Source organism: Notamacropus eugenii, chromosome 6, assembly GCF_028372415.1.
Source record: "Notamacropus eugenii isolate mMacEug1 chromosome 6, mMacEug1.pri_v2, whole genome shotgun sequence".
NCBI classification, from domain to species: Eukaryota; Metazoa; Chordata; class Mammalia; order Diprotodontia; family Macropodidae; genus Notamacropus; species Notamacropus eugenii.
Genome location: NC_092877.1, coordinates 204,402,731 through 204,422,075, shown reverse-complemented (window position 1 = coordinate 204,422,075; position 19,345 = coordinate 204,402,731). Strand labels below are relative to the sequence as shown.

Genomic DNA, 19,345 nt, shown 5'->3' with positions numbered 1-19,345 from the left:
TCTCTGCTCCTTCACCATTCACTTTTCATTTAACCTCTGGCAATCTGACTTCTCCTGCCACTACTGCTCTCCCTTTACAGTTGCTGAGGATGTCCTGATTGTCAGTCACTGGCTTCTGAACAGTACTCAGCCCCCTCCCCTGTTCTTTGTGCTTCACCCTCTCACTGGGTAGGCTATTCTCCCCTGGCTTCTGAGACGCCTCCCCTCCCCTGATTCTCCTCTCACTTAATTGCTCCTTTATATTCTCTTTCACTATCTTTCCATCCTCTCAAGCTGGGTTGTCATCCAGCATGTCAATCATCCCTCTCCTCCTCTTCTTTATTTCCCGGCCCTCCTTTGGCAGTCTCAGACACTTTCCTGCTTCCCTCTGTGTAGATGTATCTCCAGACCTGACTCATCTTCTAAACTTTAGATTCACGTCCCCATCTAATGTACTATTTTTTCTTACATGTTCCACTGGCACTTCAAACTCCTAGGGAACGTTATGCCCCACCCAGGATGAGCTCTCACCTTATCATCTTATTATCATGCAGAATGACTCTGTTCGGACATTCAGTACTTTTCATCTCCCTCAACTTCTTCTTCCCTCTGGAAGGTGGGAGAGTGGAGTGGTAAAGTCCTCCCAAAGACCTTCCTTTAGACATGTAGAGATCTGGACTTTCCAGCTAACACTCCACTTGCTGTCTGCAGCTCTGCTTGGTTTGGGCTGCAGGTACCCCCAGGTTCCTCTTCCTTTCCATTTCCTTTTGTGTATTCTCTTCCCCCATTAGACTATAAGTTCCTTGAGGGCAGAGGCTATCTTTCCTTTTCTCGTTTGTGTCCCTTGCATTTAGTACAGTGCCAAGTACATAGTAGGCTCTTAACAAACGTTTATTGAATTTTAAAAACTAAGGTAATCATGTTCTTCCCCAAACTAGTTCTTTCTTTTGACTTCACTAAAGACCTTAAGAAATCTTTGGCTCTTCTCCTTGATTTTACCTCTGTCTATAGCTGCATATAGACTTAGAACTGGAATTATTACATGTAATAAATAGCATTAGAGTCATTTGTTGGTATATTATTCCCCTACTAGACTGTACTTGAGTGTACAGATCATATCTCACAAAAATTTTGTGAGCAAAGTATTTTAATAAAGGAGACTAATAAAGGTTTCTTGAGTGAGTAATAGAACTGGGGGTTTATATTAGATGGTATTATGCTAGGCAAAATGTTGGTCATAAAGACCACCAAATCTAAAGCTGCAAAAAAATCTAGACATTTATTTTCTATTTTTTTGGTCACAAAGTGCACTGAAAGGATTAGATCTACAGATCTTCAGTTTTTCTAACCAGTGAGAGTTCTAACTTGTTTGACATTTCCATCTCTCTCCCTTTCCTGAATGATATCATTCAGGATTAGAGGAAACAAGAGGATGAAGATGGAGGCTGCTTGTGCCAGAAATCTGTGCAAAACAGCTTTCCAATAAATCACTCATCACAAAGGTGTCTTTCCTGTTATGCCTTTTTAATAGAGGAAAAATGGAGGTAATAACATATTTAATCAAAATAATGAAGATTATGCTTTCAAAAAAGATGTGATTTAAAATGGGTTCTATCCCCAAATCTCAGAAGATTGACCAAGAAGTGGAATTCGAATGCCTATTTTATGGAAGAAACAAGCAATGCTAAGGCAAGAGATCAACCCCTGGTCACACACTGGCTTTGGTGAAAAACAAAGGGCAGACAGATAGTAGGATTTTGGATATGCCCGTCAGTCTAGTCGTCAACTTCAGTGGAACTGTTAATCCTCATCATTTTTATTAGATTTTTAAACCACTGAAAAGCTTCATTGAGAGCAAGTTCAAGACACCCTGGGATGTCACAAAGCCAATTAGGGCTCTTCTCGCAGTGACTGAATCAGGTCTCATGGGACCTAATGATCATCTCCATGCAGAAGACTCCTGCACCTACATGTTCAGCCCTTCTCTTTCTCTTGAGCTCCACTGAGCCACCTAAATGCCCCATGTCCAAAAAGGAAATCATATTTCCTTGCCAGATGGTTCCCCTGCCCCAATACATAATCATCTTCCCTATCTACAGCATCTCTGACATCAAACCCTTCCTCTCTACTTACATATTTCAGGTCCCAATCACCAATTCTCCTCTAGAACAGTGGTGTCAAATTAAAATAGAAACAGGGGCCAAGAAGGATCCCTGTGTGCTACATATTGACTTAGTAAACAACATATTAACATTGTATTCCATTGCATTTTTATTGAGTTTGTTCAACATTTACCAGTTACATTTTAATCAAGTTCCCCAAGCACTTGGAAGTGTTGCTGGGACAGCTTGTTTGTTACCTCTGATCTAGGCTACTGAAATAAACAGCCTCTCCCCCTCCTTTTTTTGTTAAACATTCATTAAAAAAATTTTTTTAGTTCCAAATTCTCTCCCTCCCTCACCCATTGAGAAGGTAAACTATGTGATACCCATTACACATATAAGTCATGCAAAACATATTTCCATATTAGCTACATTGCAAGAAAAGGGGGGAGAAAAGGTGAAAAACTATACACTTCATTCTGTACCTGAGTCCATCAGTTCTCTCTCTGGGGGTAGATATTATTTTTCGTCATGAGTTCTTTGGAATTGTCTTGGATCACTGTATTGATCAGAGCAGCAAAGCCTTTCACTATTGATCACAGTCACAATAGTGCTACTACTGTGTACAGTGTTCTTCTGGTTCTGTTCCCTTTACTTTGTATCAGTGCATATAAATCTTTCCAGGCTTTTCTGAAAATAACCCCCTTCTCATTTCTTATAGTAAAATAGCATTCCATCACAACTATATATCACAATTTGTCTAGCCTTTCCCCAAATCATGAGCATCCCCTCAATTTCCAATTCTTTGTCCCCACAAAAAAGCTGCTACAAATATTTTTGTATATATAGGTCCTTTTCCTTTGAAATAGCCTCCTAAACTGATCTCCCTGCTGCCAATCTCTCCCCTCTCTGAAACATCTTTCAGTGGCTAAATTAACATTCCTAAAACATAGGTTTGAATATGTCACTCTCCTCCTTGAAAAGCACTCTTGTAAATACAAATACAAAGTACCCACTTTGGCATTTAAATGCTCCAAACTTATTTCCTTATTATTCTCCTTTCAAATACGCTTTCTTCAAACAAACCAAGTCTTTTGTTGATTCCTCAAATTCAGGATTCAATCCTTCATTTCATAGCTTTGCATAGGCTCTTCCCTAATACCTGGAATGCACATTTGTGTCACAGGTACAGTAACTGTTTTATTTTTATCTTTTTGTTAATTATTTGCTAATCTCCTGCACTAAACTTTAAATTGGAGAGCTGAATTACCTTTTAAAGTCTTAAACTTTTACACTTCTGTTCCTTCATGATGTAGACTGAAACATATACACGCCTTTTGAGGCTTGGTGATTTGCAATCAGGTCCTCTCATAAATCCTCCACAGATCTACCCAATGCCCTGGAGGTCTTTTTCTTGCTCTTTTGGTAGCTCTGAGCGACCTTTTCTCTTGAATTTCCTCTGTCCTCAACCAGCCAGAATAAATTATATGACATCATAATAGTATATACTTTAAATAGAATACAAAGTAAGATAATTAACAAAGAATAAAATTAAGGTGCAAACATTTTTGCCAACATACTAAAAATTTTGAGTCCATTTGTCTGTCTGTTCCCACAATGGCTTTCCAACCCAGCATTGTAATCATGACAGCAGTGTACTATTCAAATAGAAATGGATCTGTATTGCCACATATTGACTTAGAAAACCACAAATTAACATCATCTATTCTGCATTCTATTTTTTATTTATTTTGTTAGACATTTCTCAATTACATTTTAATCTGGTTCTTCACTCTGGAGTTTTGCTGAGTTTGACATCTCTAACCTAGATGACGATAAAGGGCTGTGAGAGATTATTCAGTGGACAGACACAGAAGTCTCTGTGTCTTGAAGGTTCTGAAGTAGAGTTTGAATTTCCTTGGAAGGCAATGCTCCTAAAGTATTGTTGAGATCTTATTCCATCTTCTTGGGAATGAATATTAAATGCCTCCTACCATATCAGAAGTGTGAGGAAGCTTTCTTGCTAGCTCCAGCAGATATAACATGTAGCCCAGGGAAAGTTGGTAGCTCTGGGTCCATTTTCTTCCTCTTTCCTTTCCCATCTTTGCTGCATTTTTTTTTTCTCTTCTCCTCTAGGATCAAAGTTTCTCTTTCCTGAAATCTCTATAACACCTCTCTCAGGTATGCTGCAAGTCCATGGTGCAACTCTGACTGCTTAGCACACAGTTCAGAACCCAGTAGGCAAAACAAATGTTAAATGTAAATTATAAATATTAGGAGTTTAAGGTTGAAAACAATCTGGGAAATTTTCCTGGAGAAGGTGTCATTTGAACTGGGCACTTGAAAGATAGGGAAAAATTTGAAAACCTAAGATGAGGGCCACAGTATACTCATAGAAGGTGTAGAAACAGCAAAGTACACTTATGATAGTTCTTAAATTTGTGGATTTAGGAATCAGTGATCCTATTTGATTGATACATTAAAGAGGGGGTAAAGTCTGGAAAGGGGATTTGGGACCAGAAGGTGGTAGGAAGGTTGGACGTAATTCTCTGGTGATATGTACTCATTGGCTATTTTTAATCACAGCACTAAGCTGAGCAGAGCTGTGATAAGTGGTAAAGCTAATTCACATTAGGAATCAGGGGAAGATAATAATATAGCATTTTTTGACATATATGAAAGAAAGCACCTTCTTTACAATAACTCTGTCAAGTAGGGAGCACAGACAATTACTGTCATTTTATAACTGAGAAAATGGAGGCAAAAAGAGATTAAGTGTCTTGCTCAGGGTTACATGGAAATTGAAGTACCGACATTCAAACCTAGTTCTGATGTTCAATCCAGTGCTCTTTCTGCTACACTGACTTTCCCACATCTGAAACATATCTGGGAATAATCAATTTAATGTTTACCAACCAAGAGCCTATTCTCAATGCCTGAAATGTTCTCCCTTCCTCAACTTCATCTGATTAATTCTTACCATTCTTTAAAGCTCTTTTAAAAAAGTTACAGGAAAAAAAGCCTATGACTGGTTTTTTTTGTTTTTTGAGAAAGAGAATGCCTTTGTGCCCAAACAAGTAAGTTAGTGAGTCTCTTTAGGGTAAGGGTTAGCATAACATTTTTTATGTTCAAGTTCATGAGTGGCTTTAGAGAATCCATGTGAGTGCATGTTGATTTGGCTTCACTTTTTACCAGTTATTCCCACTGCCCTAGAAGAATGCTGGTGGAATGCATACTTTAGAATGATTATCTAACCCAGGCTTTCTTGCCCCCTGCTTTTGTGGTTTTGTATCACAAGAATCAGAAGAAAGCACCATCAGCTCTCCCACTGATTCACTTGGTAACCTTCAATTCACAAGCACTTCCTGGCAAAGTCTTCCTTCCTGGACACAGATGAAGTGGCTATTTTGTTGGACTTACAATGCAGTCCTTTACCATGACACATCTTTCTGACGGTATGACAAGGAAGTTATATTTTTGCTTGAAAGAAGCACAGATTTTGAATGGGTAGCAAGGACAGGGGCTAGAAAAGCATAACTATAAATGTATTCTTTCTCAGCTGTCAACAATGGATAAAAATAATACAGATTCATTCATTAACAAGTATTTATTGTATGCCTATGTGGAAGGTGCTACAATGGGTACCTTAAAAAAACCACAACACTATCTATAAACAGTTTGGCTTAAAAAATACAGCTTTCAGTGGAATCTGGAGAATATCTGTGGGTAGGCAGATTGAGCCACTTTCCCCCCCTATCATTTCAAAGTTAGGCCACAAAGAACTTAATATTTCCTCTCTATCATCCAAGATGTCTACAGACTACTTAAAAAGGGGGGCGTCACCCTTGCTTTGGACTTTATAAGAGTCAAACTAATGGAACCTATTTGCTCTTTATGAGACTCACATGGACTTCTCACTAACTGCTTTGCCACCCTGGAGACACCTCTCCACCCTGAAGTCCTGACTAGTGATTGCGTATCTGGACTACAAATTCAGGGGGGCCCTAGCCATACTTCATTCTCACAACTTCACTCTAAGAACTCCCCCACCAATTGCCTTTTCTCATTAAAATGTAGGCCTGTTTGTATTTGAATCATAGTATCTGACATCTGAGTCATGATGACACATAGTATGTACTTAATAAATGCTTATTTTGTCTTGAGGAGGGAGGGAAGGTAGAGAGGCAGAGAAAATTCAAAACTTAAAAGCTTATGAAAATGAATGTTGAAAGTTAAAAATTAATTAATAAAAAAAATAATTGCTTGCTCTATCTCCATTTACTTCAGTTATGTAGGTGCCATATTGGATAATTAGAAGGGAAGGACAAAAATATTGGCTAAGGAGTCCCTACATTGATTTAGAGAAGAGTACTGAGAGTAAGAGACCTTTCTCTGGCAGAGGATCATTTTATTTGTACGTTATGAGAAGCAAAGAGCCCCCAATTTCAAATCAACATTGGCAGGAAGCTACCAGTGGAAAGCAGATGAGTGGTAAAGAGGAATGATGGTAATTACTGAAGTAGGATGAAGCATCTCAGTAGTCAGTGGGGAGAGAAAAAGTTATTAGACAACTGATTAAAAGAATGATTCCATAAATGGTTAAGATGCTTTGGATTATCTCAGAGAGTACAAATTTAAGGTTTTTTAAAAAATGTCACTTAATGTAACTGTCCCAAAGTCAGGTGATTGGGCACTGAACATTTCCATCTCAATGTAACAAAATTCCTATCTTTTCACCTCCCCCAAGATTATGAATTGTGTAAAGTTAGGCAGACATTTCCTGATATGAACAAAACATTTACATGCAGGGAGTCCAGATTATTGTAAAACAAGTCAGGATACAATTGTGCCAGAAGTCTGAGTGTACTGGGCAGTTGAGATATAGCTTATTTTTACATAGTCACAATTTTGTGAAGTGTTAAAAAGGAAATCTCTCATTTGCAGGCATGAAAGACTACCAAATAACCCTTAAACAAGGGTCAAGTGGTGGATCATTCTCAAGTGACTAGTATCATAGAAGATGATGGAAGGGACGCTTCTTTAGAGAGTTTGTCAAGCAAAGTCTATGTATGAATATACTTTAATCTGCTCAGTGAATAAGGCCATAAACAAGTGGAAGCAAGCACTGATCAAAAGCAGGGGGGCACAACGTTTGAACAGTCCAGAGTATTGAAAACACAGCTTCATAAAGCAAGGCTCAGAAAGTCTGCTCCGGACTCTGCCAATACCTCAGTACATGACAGATGGTCCATTTAACCACTCAGAATGCATTTCTAGCATATATTTGCTTGGCAGATGTGAGTATAAAGTTTAATCCAAGTTTATGAGGTAACTTGAGATCTTTTGATTAAAAGTACAAGGAGTTCTGAATATGGCTCTTAAAGCCTGGGGTCAGAAAAGTGAATTGGACAAATGAAGCTTCGTTACAGTGGCATGATGTAATGTTGACATATCAACTTTCAGCACAGAATATTTTAATCATAAATCTAATTGTCCTCTTTAGGCTTTGATGTTCCAAATCCAATTATGTGATAAGACTATCAGCAGGTAAAGTTCTGTAGTCTGTTTCTGAATGACTTGAATACTAATGGGCTATGTGGTCTATTTTAGATTAATGCTAAAAACTTGGTGAAATTAGGATCAATTAGTAATTAATCTATCCAAGAATTTTTAAGCACCTACTATGTGCCAGGTTTCTAGGCCATCTTCAATTTTACAAATGAGGAAACTGAGGCTAAGAGAACTAAAATAATTTGTTCCAGGACATAGGATTTGAATCAAAATTCTCTTGAATTACAAATCTAGCATTCTTTCCACCATAGCATCCCACTATCAAAAAGCTCACATATAAATTCTTTAGGGACCATGGACTGCAAATGTTAAAGACAGCACTTTTCGTTCGCTCTAAAGCAGAAAAATGACCAGTGAGATGGAGTCTAGTCCATCACCAACGATGCCTTCCATCTTGTATTTTCTCTTTGCTTAGTTTCTGTTCTCTCTCCTGGTTCTCCTCTTATCTACCCCACCACTCTTCTCCATCTGCTTGGCAGGTTCCACTTCTGATCCATGCCCTCCACGAGTGGACGTCACTACCTCCTCAAAGTTGCCTTTTGGGCCCTTTCCCTTCTCTCTCTGCAATCTCTTCTTTAAAACTCTCCTATCCATTCCTCTCAATCAAGATGTAAGCTCACTGTGAGTAGGGGTTGTTTTTTTTTGTACTTGCATGGCCACGGCCTCACATAGTGCCTGGCACACTGTTACAGCTCTTCATGATCCTATTGGGAATTTTCCTGGTAAAGATACTGAAGTGGTTTTGCCATTTCCTTCTCCAGTTCATTTGACAGATTCAAGAAAACTGAGTCAAACAGGGTTAAGTGACTTGTCCAGGATCACTCAGCAACTACGTGTCTGAGACCACATTTGAACTCAGGAAGATGAGTCTTCCTGATGTCAGGCCTGGCACTCGATCCACTGTAAATCCTTATTTGCCAGGGGGGCAAGCTAGGTTGCACAGTGGATAGAGTACAAGGCCTGGAATTGGGAAGGTCTGAGTTAAAATTTGGTTTCAGATACTTACTACTCCATGCTAGGTAAGCTGATTAACATGTTTGCCTCAGTTTCCTCATCTGTAAGATGGGAATAATAATAGCACCTACCTCCTAGGGTTATTGTGAGGATCAAATGAGATAACAATTATGAAGTGGCCAGCACAGTGCCTGGCACATAGAAAGTACCATGTAACTATCAGCTATCATTATTAGCAGCTATCTCTCCTAATATGTTCCCTCATTTCCAACTGACTGTTAAATATGGGATCAATAATTCAAAATTCAGTATCAATAAAACTGTTTTCCCAGATCATATCCTTCCTCTTATTTTCCACATTTCTATTAATTCAGTCACTACTCAGTCACCAAGGTTGGAAACATTTGAGTCATCTGATTTCCCATCTAATTAGTTGCTAAATTCTATCAAATCTCTCAGGGCAATTTCTCGCCTTTCTACCACTCAAATTTAGGTTTTAATTGCCTCTCACCCAGACTATTTTAATAAGTCTGATGACATCACTCACCTTCTCAAAAAGCTTTAATAGTTCCCCATGGATAAAACATAAACTTCTTACTCTCACAATCAAAAATTCCACAATTTACCTTTCAAGACTTATTTTAAACCAATTGCTTTTGCATTCTCGTTACTAGCCATACTGCACTGCCAGTCATTCCATAATCTTGTCCTGCTCACCTGTGTTCAAACTTTCACACAAACCATTGCCTCCCACATCTGAAAGAGAATCTATTTCCTCTTGTTGAAAGCAGGACTTATTTCAGGCTCAGTTTTCATCCCTTTTCAGGCAGCTAGGTGGTTTAGTTCAGTGGTTAGAGCTTTGGGCCTGAAGTCAAATCTCAGGCATTTACTAGCTATGGTCATACGATTTAAATTTTTACTGCCTCCATTTTCTCAACTGTAAAATGAGAATAAATAATTGCACTGACCTCTCAGTGTTTCTGAGAATCAAACTGAATAGTAATTGTAAAGTGCCTTTGCACCTAGAAGGAGTTCAATGAGTACTTGTTCCCTTCTCCCTCCTCCCTCTTTCTCTTCTAAGGATACAGAAGGATAATTTGTGCACTTGTATCATCTTTTTAGATCCCTGAGATTAGAGATTATGTCATTTTCCACCTTTGTTTTCTAGCAAAATGTAGAAGTTTCACTTAACAAGTGTATTTAATTTTTTTACTGAAGTGTTTTGTTTTCATCTTGCAAACATTTACAGATTACCCCTACTCCATGTGGCATCTTACAACGAAGTAAAACGATTAAGCAAAACTAACAATAAGCAATCTCTTCTGAAAGTGAATGCATAATGCACATTGGTAGCACCACCCCTCCCCAACCTTTAATTTTTTTATATGAACAGAAATCCGTCTTCCTTTCCTTCTGCATTGAGTGGAACTCACAGCTAACACCTGGCTATCAGTACTAGGTACTAGCACATTCCTATGAGACCCCAGAGACAGAGGGGGAGAGATGGGTGCTCGATTGGCCTGTCCAATTTGTAGAAGCAAAAAGTGACAGAGGGGCCCAGAGGGTGCAGTGATATGTACCACCAGCTAACTGGATGACTTTGATGGTGCCCTTTTCCCCCAATTTCCTCAACAGTAAAATTAAGGGGGAGGTGTGGAAGGTAGGACTATTCACAGCTAATTTTCTATGGCTTTTATGAAGTCAGGAAAACAAGTCTGCTCTGAGAGGACTTTATGGCAAAACAAATGAGAAGAAGGACAGAGCTCTGATCGAAAATCTCCAGAAGTGCTGCTACAACAAAATGAAATCATGGAAAACTAGGCAAGGTGGAAAAATCGACAGTGTCTAGTGTCCACCAACAAGCACTTTCCTGGCATGTTTCTGGGCAAGAGAAGGGAGAGGGAATGGGGGAACGGTTTGCTTAAACACCAAAGGAAAGAGGCTAACCAACCAGTGAAGCAAAACTGATAAGAGAGGAAGAGATAAAATTGTCATTGCATGATGGCAAAGCACAAACTGACTCACTCTCAAATGGAAAACGAGGCAAATGATTTTTTTTTCAAATGTTCTTTTGCAGGCAACCAATTTGTTGCTGGGTCTTACCCTGTGATTGTTTCTAGGAGGCACTGAATAACACTCTCAAAAACCATTCAGTCTATTGGAAAGCTTTTATATTCATCCTTTAGGGCTCTGATACCTTCCCTTGAAAATCTGTTCATTTGGTTTTTTTGTTGTTCATTTTTTTTTGTTTTTTTAGGGTGGGGAGATGTATATTGTATCAGAGATGGCAACCTCCTACAGAGCTTGTGAGAGATCAAATTGAGTGTGAAGTTCAACATAAAAACTGGTTCTGGGTATTTATAATGTCATTTTGAATAACATCAGGCAGACCTAGGAAGGTATTTATAGTTGGGTAGTAGAAGAGAGGTGAGAGTAGGATGGGTGAGTCATACATTATTCAGTTCTATTCAAGGATTATTAGAGCACTTTCTCTGAAACAAAGAGCATTATAGATAATGACCTTAAAATTTTAACTCATATTCTATTTTTGAGATAGTTCTTGCCAGTTAACTAGGGATGATTTCTTTGTCACAGATAAAAAGACAACAGAGAAGGAAATGTGGGAAAAGTCTATGGGTCTTTAAACATATCTCCCTCCCCATCCTTAAAACATATTCACTAGGGACATATAAGCAAGGACAACTTTGAAAGTAACATATAGGATTTTTTGGATTTTTTTTTTTTAAGTAAGTATGTGAAACAGATTCATGGTTTCATCCAGAATCCTCTTTTTATGTTTTGCTGTGTGTATGTAAATGATCTTTCTGTATGTTTAAGTTCACGATAAAAAATAAAATGAAATAACCTTTATTAGACTCTTACCATCCTTTCAAGCCATATTTCTCTGCTCTCTTTTTAACCAAATTCCTAAAAAAAAGTTATTTATACTCATTACTTCTACTTCCTCTCCTTTCATTCTATTTAAACTTTGTAATGTGGCTTACAAATTTCACTCCTCAACTGAAAGTCTTCCTCCAAAGATACATTAGTATCTCTTAATTGCAGAATTTGATTTTCTCCTCTCAGTCCTTATATCCTTTCCTTTTCTGAAGCTTCTGACGCTGTTAAGAAAATCCTTCACTAATTCATTGTTGGTGGAGCTGCGAGCACATCCAACCATTCTGGAGAGCAATTTGGAACTATGCCCAAAGGGCTACAAAAATGTGCATACCCTTTGACCCAGCAATATCGCTACTAGGACTATATCCTCAAGAGATCATAAAAATGGGAAAGGGTCCCACATGTACAAAAATATTTATAGCAGCACTCTATGTAGTTGCCAAAAACTGGAAGTCAAGGGGATGTCCATCAATTGGGGAATGGCTGAATAAATTATGGTATATGAATGTAATGGAGTACTATCGTGCCATAAGAAATGATGAACAAGAAGACTTCAGAGAGGCCTGGAAGGACTTATATGACCTGATGCTGAGTGAAAGGAGCAGAACCAGGAGAACTTTGTGCACAGCAATGACCACAGTGTGCGAGAGTTTTTTCTGGTAGACTTGGATTTTTGTAATAACGCAAAAACTTCTTATAAAAAAAACAAAATCCCAAAGGTGGTTCTCAAGGCAAAATGCCTTCCACACTCAGAGAAAGAAATATGGAAGTCACTCGCAAAATGTAGCAGATCATGTTTGTGTATGTGTATGTGTTTGTGTATCATGTTCTGATTTGTTATATGATTTCTTTCATTTATTTTAGTTTGACTACATAGCATGACTATAGTGAAAATAGGAAAGTATATGTAGAACCTATACAGAATTGTATGCTGTCGTGGGAAGGGAGGGGGGTAATGGGGGGTAAGTGGGGGGGGATAAAATCTCAATTGTATGGCAGTGATTGTTAAACATTAAAAAATAAAAATAAAATTTAAAAAAATATATAAAAAAAAAAAAAAAGAAAATCCTTTCTTCCTGGATACTCTTTCTGTCCTCCATGGGTTTTCCTAGCATTGCTCTCCTTCGATTCTCCTGTCTTTCTGACGACTTCTCACACTCCTCTGCTGATCCATCATCACCACGCTCCCTAACTATGCTGGGGAGAGAGAAAAACAGAACTCTCAAAGCCCTGCCCTAGGCCCTCTTCTTGTCCACTCCTCATTCTCCTAAGTTCTCCACTTCCACGTCACGAAGCCCCTGGAAATGCCTCTGCCCTGTGGCCCTTGCTTCTGATTGGTGCATCCCTGGTCTGCATTCCCATTTCATGAGATATCCAGGTTATGCTCACCTCACTCCTGATCCTATTCATTTCTTGGACTTCTCTACCTTCCTCTTCAGCCGGAACTCCTTCACCTGTCCCCTTATTTTTCACTTCTCCTTTATGTCCTCCCCCATTAGAATATAAGCTCCTTGAAGGTAAGGTCTACTTTTTGTTGTTTCCACTTGTATATAATCTGTACCTATTTATTATGTATGGACATGTTTTAAGTGCTTGCTACGTGCAAAGGACTATGCAGAAGAGATGTGTGTTTCTGGCAGGGAGTAGTGGTAAAAAGAGGAGAGAGTTACTATAATTTGTACAACTGTAGAGACCACAAATAACAAGCATGGACAAATTTTTTTAAATGGTGAAGTTTCATATGTGGATCATAGGCTATTGAGTCATCTCTCATCTATCTTTGATACTCCTCCCAGGATTCAGTCTGGCAAATGTTTTGTGGGTATAGCACTAGGTGTGGTATGACTGGAGATTCGAAAGAAGTGGAAGAAATCATTCCAGCTCTTCACAGAGCTGGCTGGAAAAAAGTTTCTTCACACACACACATACATACATAGACACACACACTATACACATATGTGTATATATGCATATACGTATACACACATACCTACATAGATACGTATAAATACAGAGAAAATTTATGTATTTTATATATATAAAAAAATTTCCTCTCTCTCTATTTACACACACATATTTATATCCATATAGGCATATGGGACCCTAAAGGCACCATCAGAAGAAGTGCCGAGGGGACAAAGGGAGGGGTGATCCCAGGACCTGAGAAGAGGCCCTCGTTGGATTCAGTTTCTTCATCTGTAAAACCAAGAAAGCTGAAGCTGATGATCCCTAAAACATCTTCCAGATCTATGTTTACTCAGAGCTAGAAGGGACCTTAGAAACCATTTAAGACAATCATTGTTTTACACAAAGAGAACCCGAGGCTCAGATAAAGGTCATGGAGGCCAAAGTGGGGTTACTGCTGTTGTTCAGTTGCGTCCAATGCTTTGTGACCCATTTGGAGTTTTTTTGGCAGAGATCTTGGAGTGATTTGCCATTTCTTTCTCCAGCTCATTTTACAGGTGAGGAAACTGAGACAAACAGGGTTAAGTGACTTGCCCAGGGTCACACAGTCAGGAAGTATCTGAGGCTGAATTTGAATTCAGGAAGATGGGTCTCCTTGACTCCACACCTGGCATTCTGATCTCCTCTGCCACCTAACTGTCCCTCCAAGTGGGGTAGGGCGAGTTAATCAAAGTTTTCTGAAGAAATTTATTTTTAAAGGAGCACAGTTGGAGGGGAGAACAAATAGCGTCATAGGAAGGGTACCTGGAAGGAGGTGAAAATAAGAGAGTTGAATACAAGGGGCAACAAGCAGACTGTCTTGATGATACTACACTGGCCACGCTGAGGAGGAGAGAAAAATTAGAACAGCTGACAGGGCCTCAAATGCTCATGGAACACCTTATGCTGGATGTGATGTGCTGTAAAAGACAATGGGGAAAGGCATCTTGGGGAAGTGAACAGAGACCTGACCTCCAGAGTCGGAAGGATTTGGGTTTGAACTTTGTCTCTGCCTAAGGTATAACTTTGCAGAGCCCCAGAAGATTTTCAAAGTGGCAAAGAAGGTATTGATCTGCTTTGGCAGAGTGTTTTCTCTATATACGAAATCACAATTCCAGTTTAAGACACACACACATGCATGCACACATGTGTGCACACACATATAATAGGAACTCACTTAGGTCAGCCGAGATACTGCATCACTGTGGTGAAATTAAAAAAAAGAAATTCATAGTTTTTTCCTTAACGCTTTCCATTTGCTGGTCATTAATACCTAACATTTGCCAAGGACAAAGTCCTGCAGTTATTACTTCAACATAATTTTAGAGGCTGACAATTGGAAGCAGAAGTTTCCACGTCAGGGTGGGCTCACCTCATAGAAGAGGCCTTCAGGGAACTGCTGAAAGCACTGCGCACAGACGAAACACTGCTCGTGGTACAGCTCGCCATTGCTGTTCACAATCTTCTCCGCAGGTGCAAAGCCTCCTTTGCAGCGCTCGCACAGGGCATTGGCCAGGGCATTCGCCATATTGCTGTAAAAGACAAAGCAAAGGGTAGGGGTGAACACAGAGCCTTTCTTCATGCTTAAAGATGCAGAGGTAAAACAGAATGCAAAACATGAGTATACAATTTAGAGCTAGAATCTCCTTCATTTTATACTTGGGGAAGCTTAGATCCAGGCAAGTCAATCCATCTGCACCAAAGTTTTGTTGTGGTTCAGTTGTTTCAAACTCTTCATGGCCCCATTTGGGATTTTTTTCTTGGCAAAGATACTGGAGTGGTTTGCCATTTCCTTCAGCTTGTTTTACAGATGAGGAAACTGAGGCAAACAGGGGTAAGTGACTTGCCCAGGGTCACACAGCTATAAGTGTCTAGGGCTAGATTTGAGCTCAGGAAAAAGTCTTCCTGATTCCAAAACCAGAGCTCTATCCACTATACCAGCTAGCTGCATCAGGTCACACAAATAATATTACTGCACAAGTCATACATAAGCATCAAAAATACTTTTAAAAAATATCTCCATTACTAATATGTTTAGACTGTAGTGGACTTCAATCTAAGGTCTCTAATCCCTAGGAATTTACATTAAAAAAAATTCAATTCCACAAACACTAAGGGCCTATTAAGTGTCAGGGTCGTTAAATGATGGGGGTACAAGGGTAAAAAAAAAAAAACAACAAAAAACATTCCTGCTTTCCAGAGGTTTTCTAACGAAGGGATTAAAACCTTTAGATAGATAATTAAGTACAAAGCATATACAGAAAGAAATGCAAAACAATCGTGGGAGAGAGAGGACACTCACAAATGGACTAGATAGAAAGTAAGAGTTTCTAAAAAGCTGGGGTGAGGAGGGAATACATTCCATGTGTGGAATACCTCTTCTCCACCCCATCCCACTGTGTAAAGACATGGGGGTTGTCGTGTTAGAGAAACAACTGGAAGGTCAGTTTGGATGGAATGAAGGACACTCACCAGAGGAGGAGTGATATGAATTAAGACTGGAAGAGTGGGTGGGAGTCAGTCTGTGAGGTGTTTGAAATGCTAGGCTTAGTATTTTGTATTTTATCTCAGAAGGAATAGGAAATTGCTGAAAATGTGCTTACCTGTGTTCATTTTCTCTTAATGTAAATGGACAGACAAGGAAACCTAATACTTGCTTTGGCACTATGTACAACTTAAAAGGGTTAAGAAAAACCACCCCTGAATATTGAGCTATCAAATGAAATCATCTCAAAAGTTTCTTTGCTCTAATAAAAATGCTAATGAGATTCCAAAACGGAATATTATTGCCAAATAGAACAGGTTATACCAGTAGAAATCTTGACATTTTAACCCAAGTGGCCCCTTGGTTTGGAAACTGTGAAAAAGCTACTGTTTAAGTTACTATTTCCATATAATAATATTATTAGCTTCCACTTATTTTTATTGTTTTAAGCTGCAACAACAACGTGAGGTAGGTAGTGTAACTGTGACTATACCCATTTTGCAGATGCTGAAATTGGTGTGTTCATGTTCATCTGTTGGAGCCTTCACTCCAACCTAAGACTTCTGACTCTTAAGAACAGTGTTCTCTCTACTCTACCATACTGCCTCTCAACAGTAACTTGCCTTTATAGAGTGCTTTAAGGTTTACAAAGCACTGCTCACAACCCCAAGACAAAAGGACACAAATATCATTCTCACTGTACTGAAGAGGAGACTGGGGTTCAGAGAGGCGAAGCAATTTACCTGTGGGTGTCAAACTGTTAGAGCTAAGACTCAAACCCATGTCTCCTGACTCCAAATTCAAGGTTCTGTTTCCTACACTAGGAAACCTCTGCACATAAAGTTTCCAAAGTCTACTGTTCTACTGTCTAATTGTATTCTAATTCATTGTATTATAACCCCACATTTAAGTACTTTGAAAAATTACAATATACACTGCTATCTTGGAGTTGCACAATTTTAGAATGAGAAGCCTAGAGATACTCTTTTCATTTTATAGGGGAAAAAATGAAGCCCAGAGTCATGATTTGATCAAGGTTACATAGCTATATCCCAAACCAGAGCTTTTCTTCCCCTATATCCTACCTGTACCGTGTCTGAAGGTCTAGGTTCCTCTACCCCCTGAGCCGTCATCATGGAACATATCTTATATTATTTCTTTACACCCCATAATGTTGGAAAAATATTAGAGATATAGAGAGTATTCAATAAATTCTATCAAACCAAGTACTCCAACAAATCTATAACCTCATCAATCTGGACATCGCCTTCCAATGACACATCAAAACCCATCCATACCCAGCCCATCTCCTCCTATTAGTCTGCTAAGGGCAATCCATCCAAAGTGCTACAGGTTTACCTCCCCTTTTCTAGACATCTTGAGGAAACCAGTAGAACACTTGGGTTGTCTACATGTTACACCCTGCTGTTTTCTTTGAAGTTCCTTATTTATTATGTTACAGTTAGCTCACACCCACCATGTACATCTCCACCATTTTCTGTGTATGATCACTTTCAATTCTTTGAAGACTATTATGTACCATGATTCATACCTACATGATATCATGGTATTACATGATAATACCAGTAGAATACTGGCATTAGACAATGAACTTTTGTTCCTGGAAGAAGTCTGTGATCATTAAAGAAGCTTTCCAATTTCTTGAAGATAACAGCCTCCTAAACCACACATATACTGGGGGAAATAGAGGGGGAATAAAGGGAGGAAAAAAGATGGGGTATCATTACAGTACTAGCTATATGACCTTGGACATGTTATTTTTGTTTCATCTTCCTTCTTTCTTTTCTTTCCTTCCTTCCTTCCTTCCTTTTTTAGAAACTGGGTCTTCCCATTTTGCCCAGGTTGGAAATACAGATGCTGTTTATGAGCCAGATCCTGCTACTGATGAGCATGGGAGCTTTGACCTGCTTTATTCTGAAGACAAGCTGGTTCACCTCTCCTCAGACAGCCTGGTGTCCTCCCTGTCCTCCTTCTGCTAGTTCACCATATTAATGCAGAAAGTGGTGTGGATATAGCTTCCCGTAGGACAGAATACCAAAGCTCCAGAGATATACTAGCCTCAGTCTCCCCAATAACTGGGCCTGTTTCCATATTTAGCCATTTTATTTTTCTAGAATTTGGCCTTCTCATTTGATAACATAAGAGAGCGGCTGGCCTGAATGATCTCAAAGTTTCTTCCATCCCTAGATCCAGTACCTAAAGCCAGAGGATCTCTAGTTTTGGGCTACCCCAAATCACAAAATCACTCTATTTTATCTAGACAGGGCTGGTCTTAAGTATTAAAGTGGTTACATTAGACTCTCTTCAGGGGAACCTGCCTCAAGAGGGCGATCTTTTGTCTGGTGGTTCTTGCTGCAAACACTAAATGAGGAATAACCAACAGCCAGACAAGAAGTAATTCTTCACACTGCACTTAGGACACTTATTAGCTGTGTGGCCTTGGGCAAGTCACTTCTCTTCAGTCTCAGTTTCCTCATCTGTGAAATGGGGATAATAATAATGATAGCACTTATTTCTGAGGGTTGTGGGACAGCTAGGTGACCTGGTAAATAGAGTGGGGTCTGAAGTCAGGAAGATTCATCTTCCCAAGTTCAAAGGCGGCCCTCAGACAATTACCTGGGCAAGTCACAGCCCAGTTTGCCTCAGTTTTCTCATCTGTCAAATGATCTGGAAAAGGAAACTGCAAACCACTCTAAGTATCTTTGCCAAGAAAATCCCAAATGGGGTCACACAGAGCTGGACACACACTGAAATGACAGGGTGGTTATGAGGATCAAGTGAAAAAAAAATAGTGTAGGTATTTAATAAATGCTAGTTGCTATTACCTAATACTTGGAAAGGGATGTCCCTGTCCACTTCCTTGGAATTTAAAAGTTTGAGGGTGAATGGAGTGAGGGGTGGGGGAGGGTAGGAAGAAGGCAATCAAATCCACATGAAGGGCTATTTAGTCTATTTCAAAGTCCACAGCTACCCATTTTTCATTTTAAAGGCATCCTAATAATAACATATTTATGTAGTCACTATAAGTTTTGCAATGTGCTTTCTTTATAACATCATTGTGATGTAGGCAGACCAAGTATTATGATGCGTATTTTACAGAGAAGAAAACTGAGGCTCAGTGATTTGCCCAAACTCACAGAACAAACTAACTACAGTCATAGCTTGAACCTGATTTTCTGACTCCGAGACCAGGACTCTTTTCATGATTCCACCAAAAGTTAAAATCAAACCCCTCTATTGGCCAAAAAGGATGAAACATTACCTTCTCCTTCCTATGGAAGCTAGACTTTCATAAAAGTGACAAGAAAAGGGAAAGGGAAAAACAACAGTTTAACAAATAGAAAACCCTACCTGAACAATGGATATTTATCCTAAAAATAATTTAACC

At 39.1% G+C, this 19,345-nt stretch overlaps 1 protein-coding gene across 6 annotated transcripts in view; it reads right to left on the bottom strand.

Annotated features, from left to right (window-relative positions):
• The window catches only part of LIMS1 (LIM zinc finger domain containing 1), a 197,427-nt gene that overhangs the window by 18,269 nt on the left and 159,813 nt on the right, over positions 1-19,345 (bottom strand). For all 6 annotated transcript variants that reach the window (XM_072621812.1, XM_072621813.1, XM_072621815.1 and 3 more), the window contains one exon: positions 14,824-14,983. In XM_072621812.1, the coding sequence (XP_072477913.1) occupies positions 14,824-14,983 (160 nt within the window). The remainder of the gene's footprint in view (positions 1-14,823; positions 14,984-19,345) is intronic.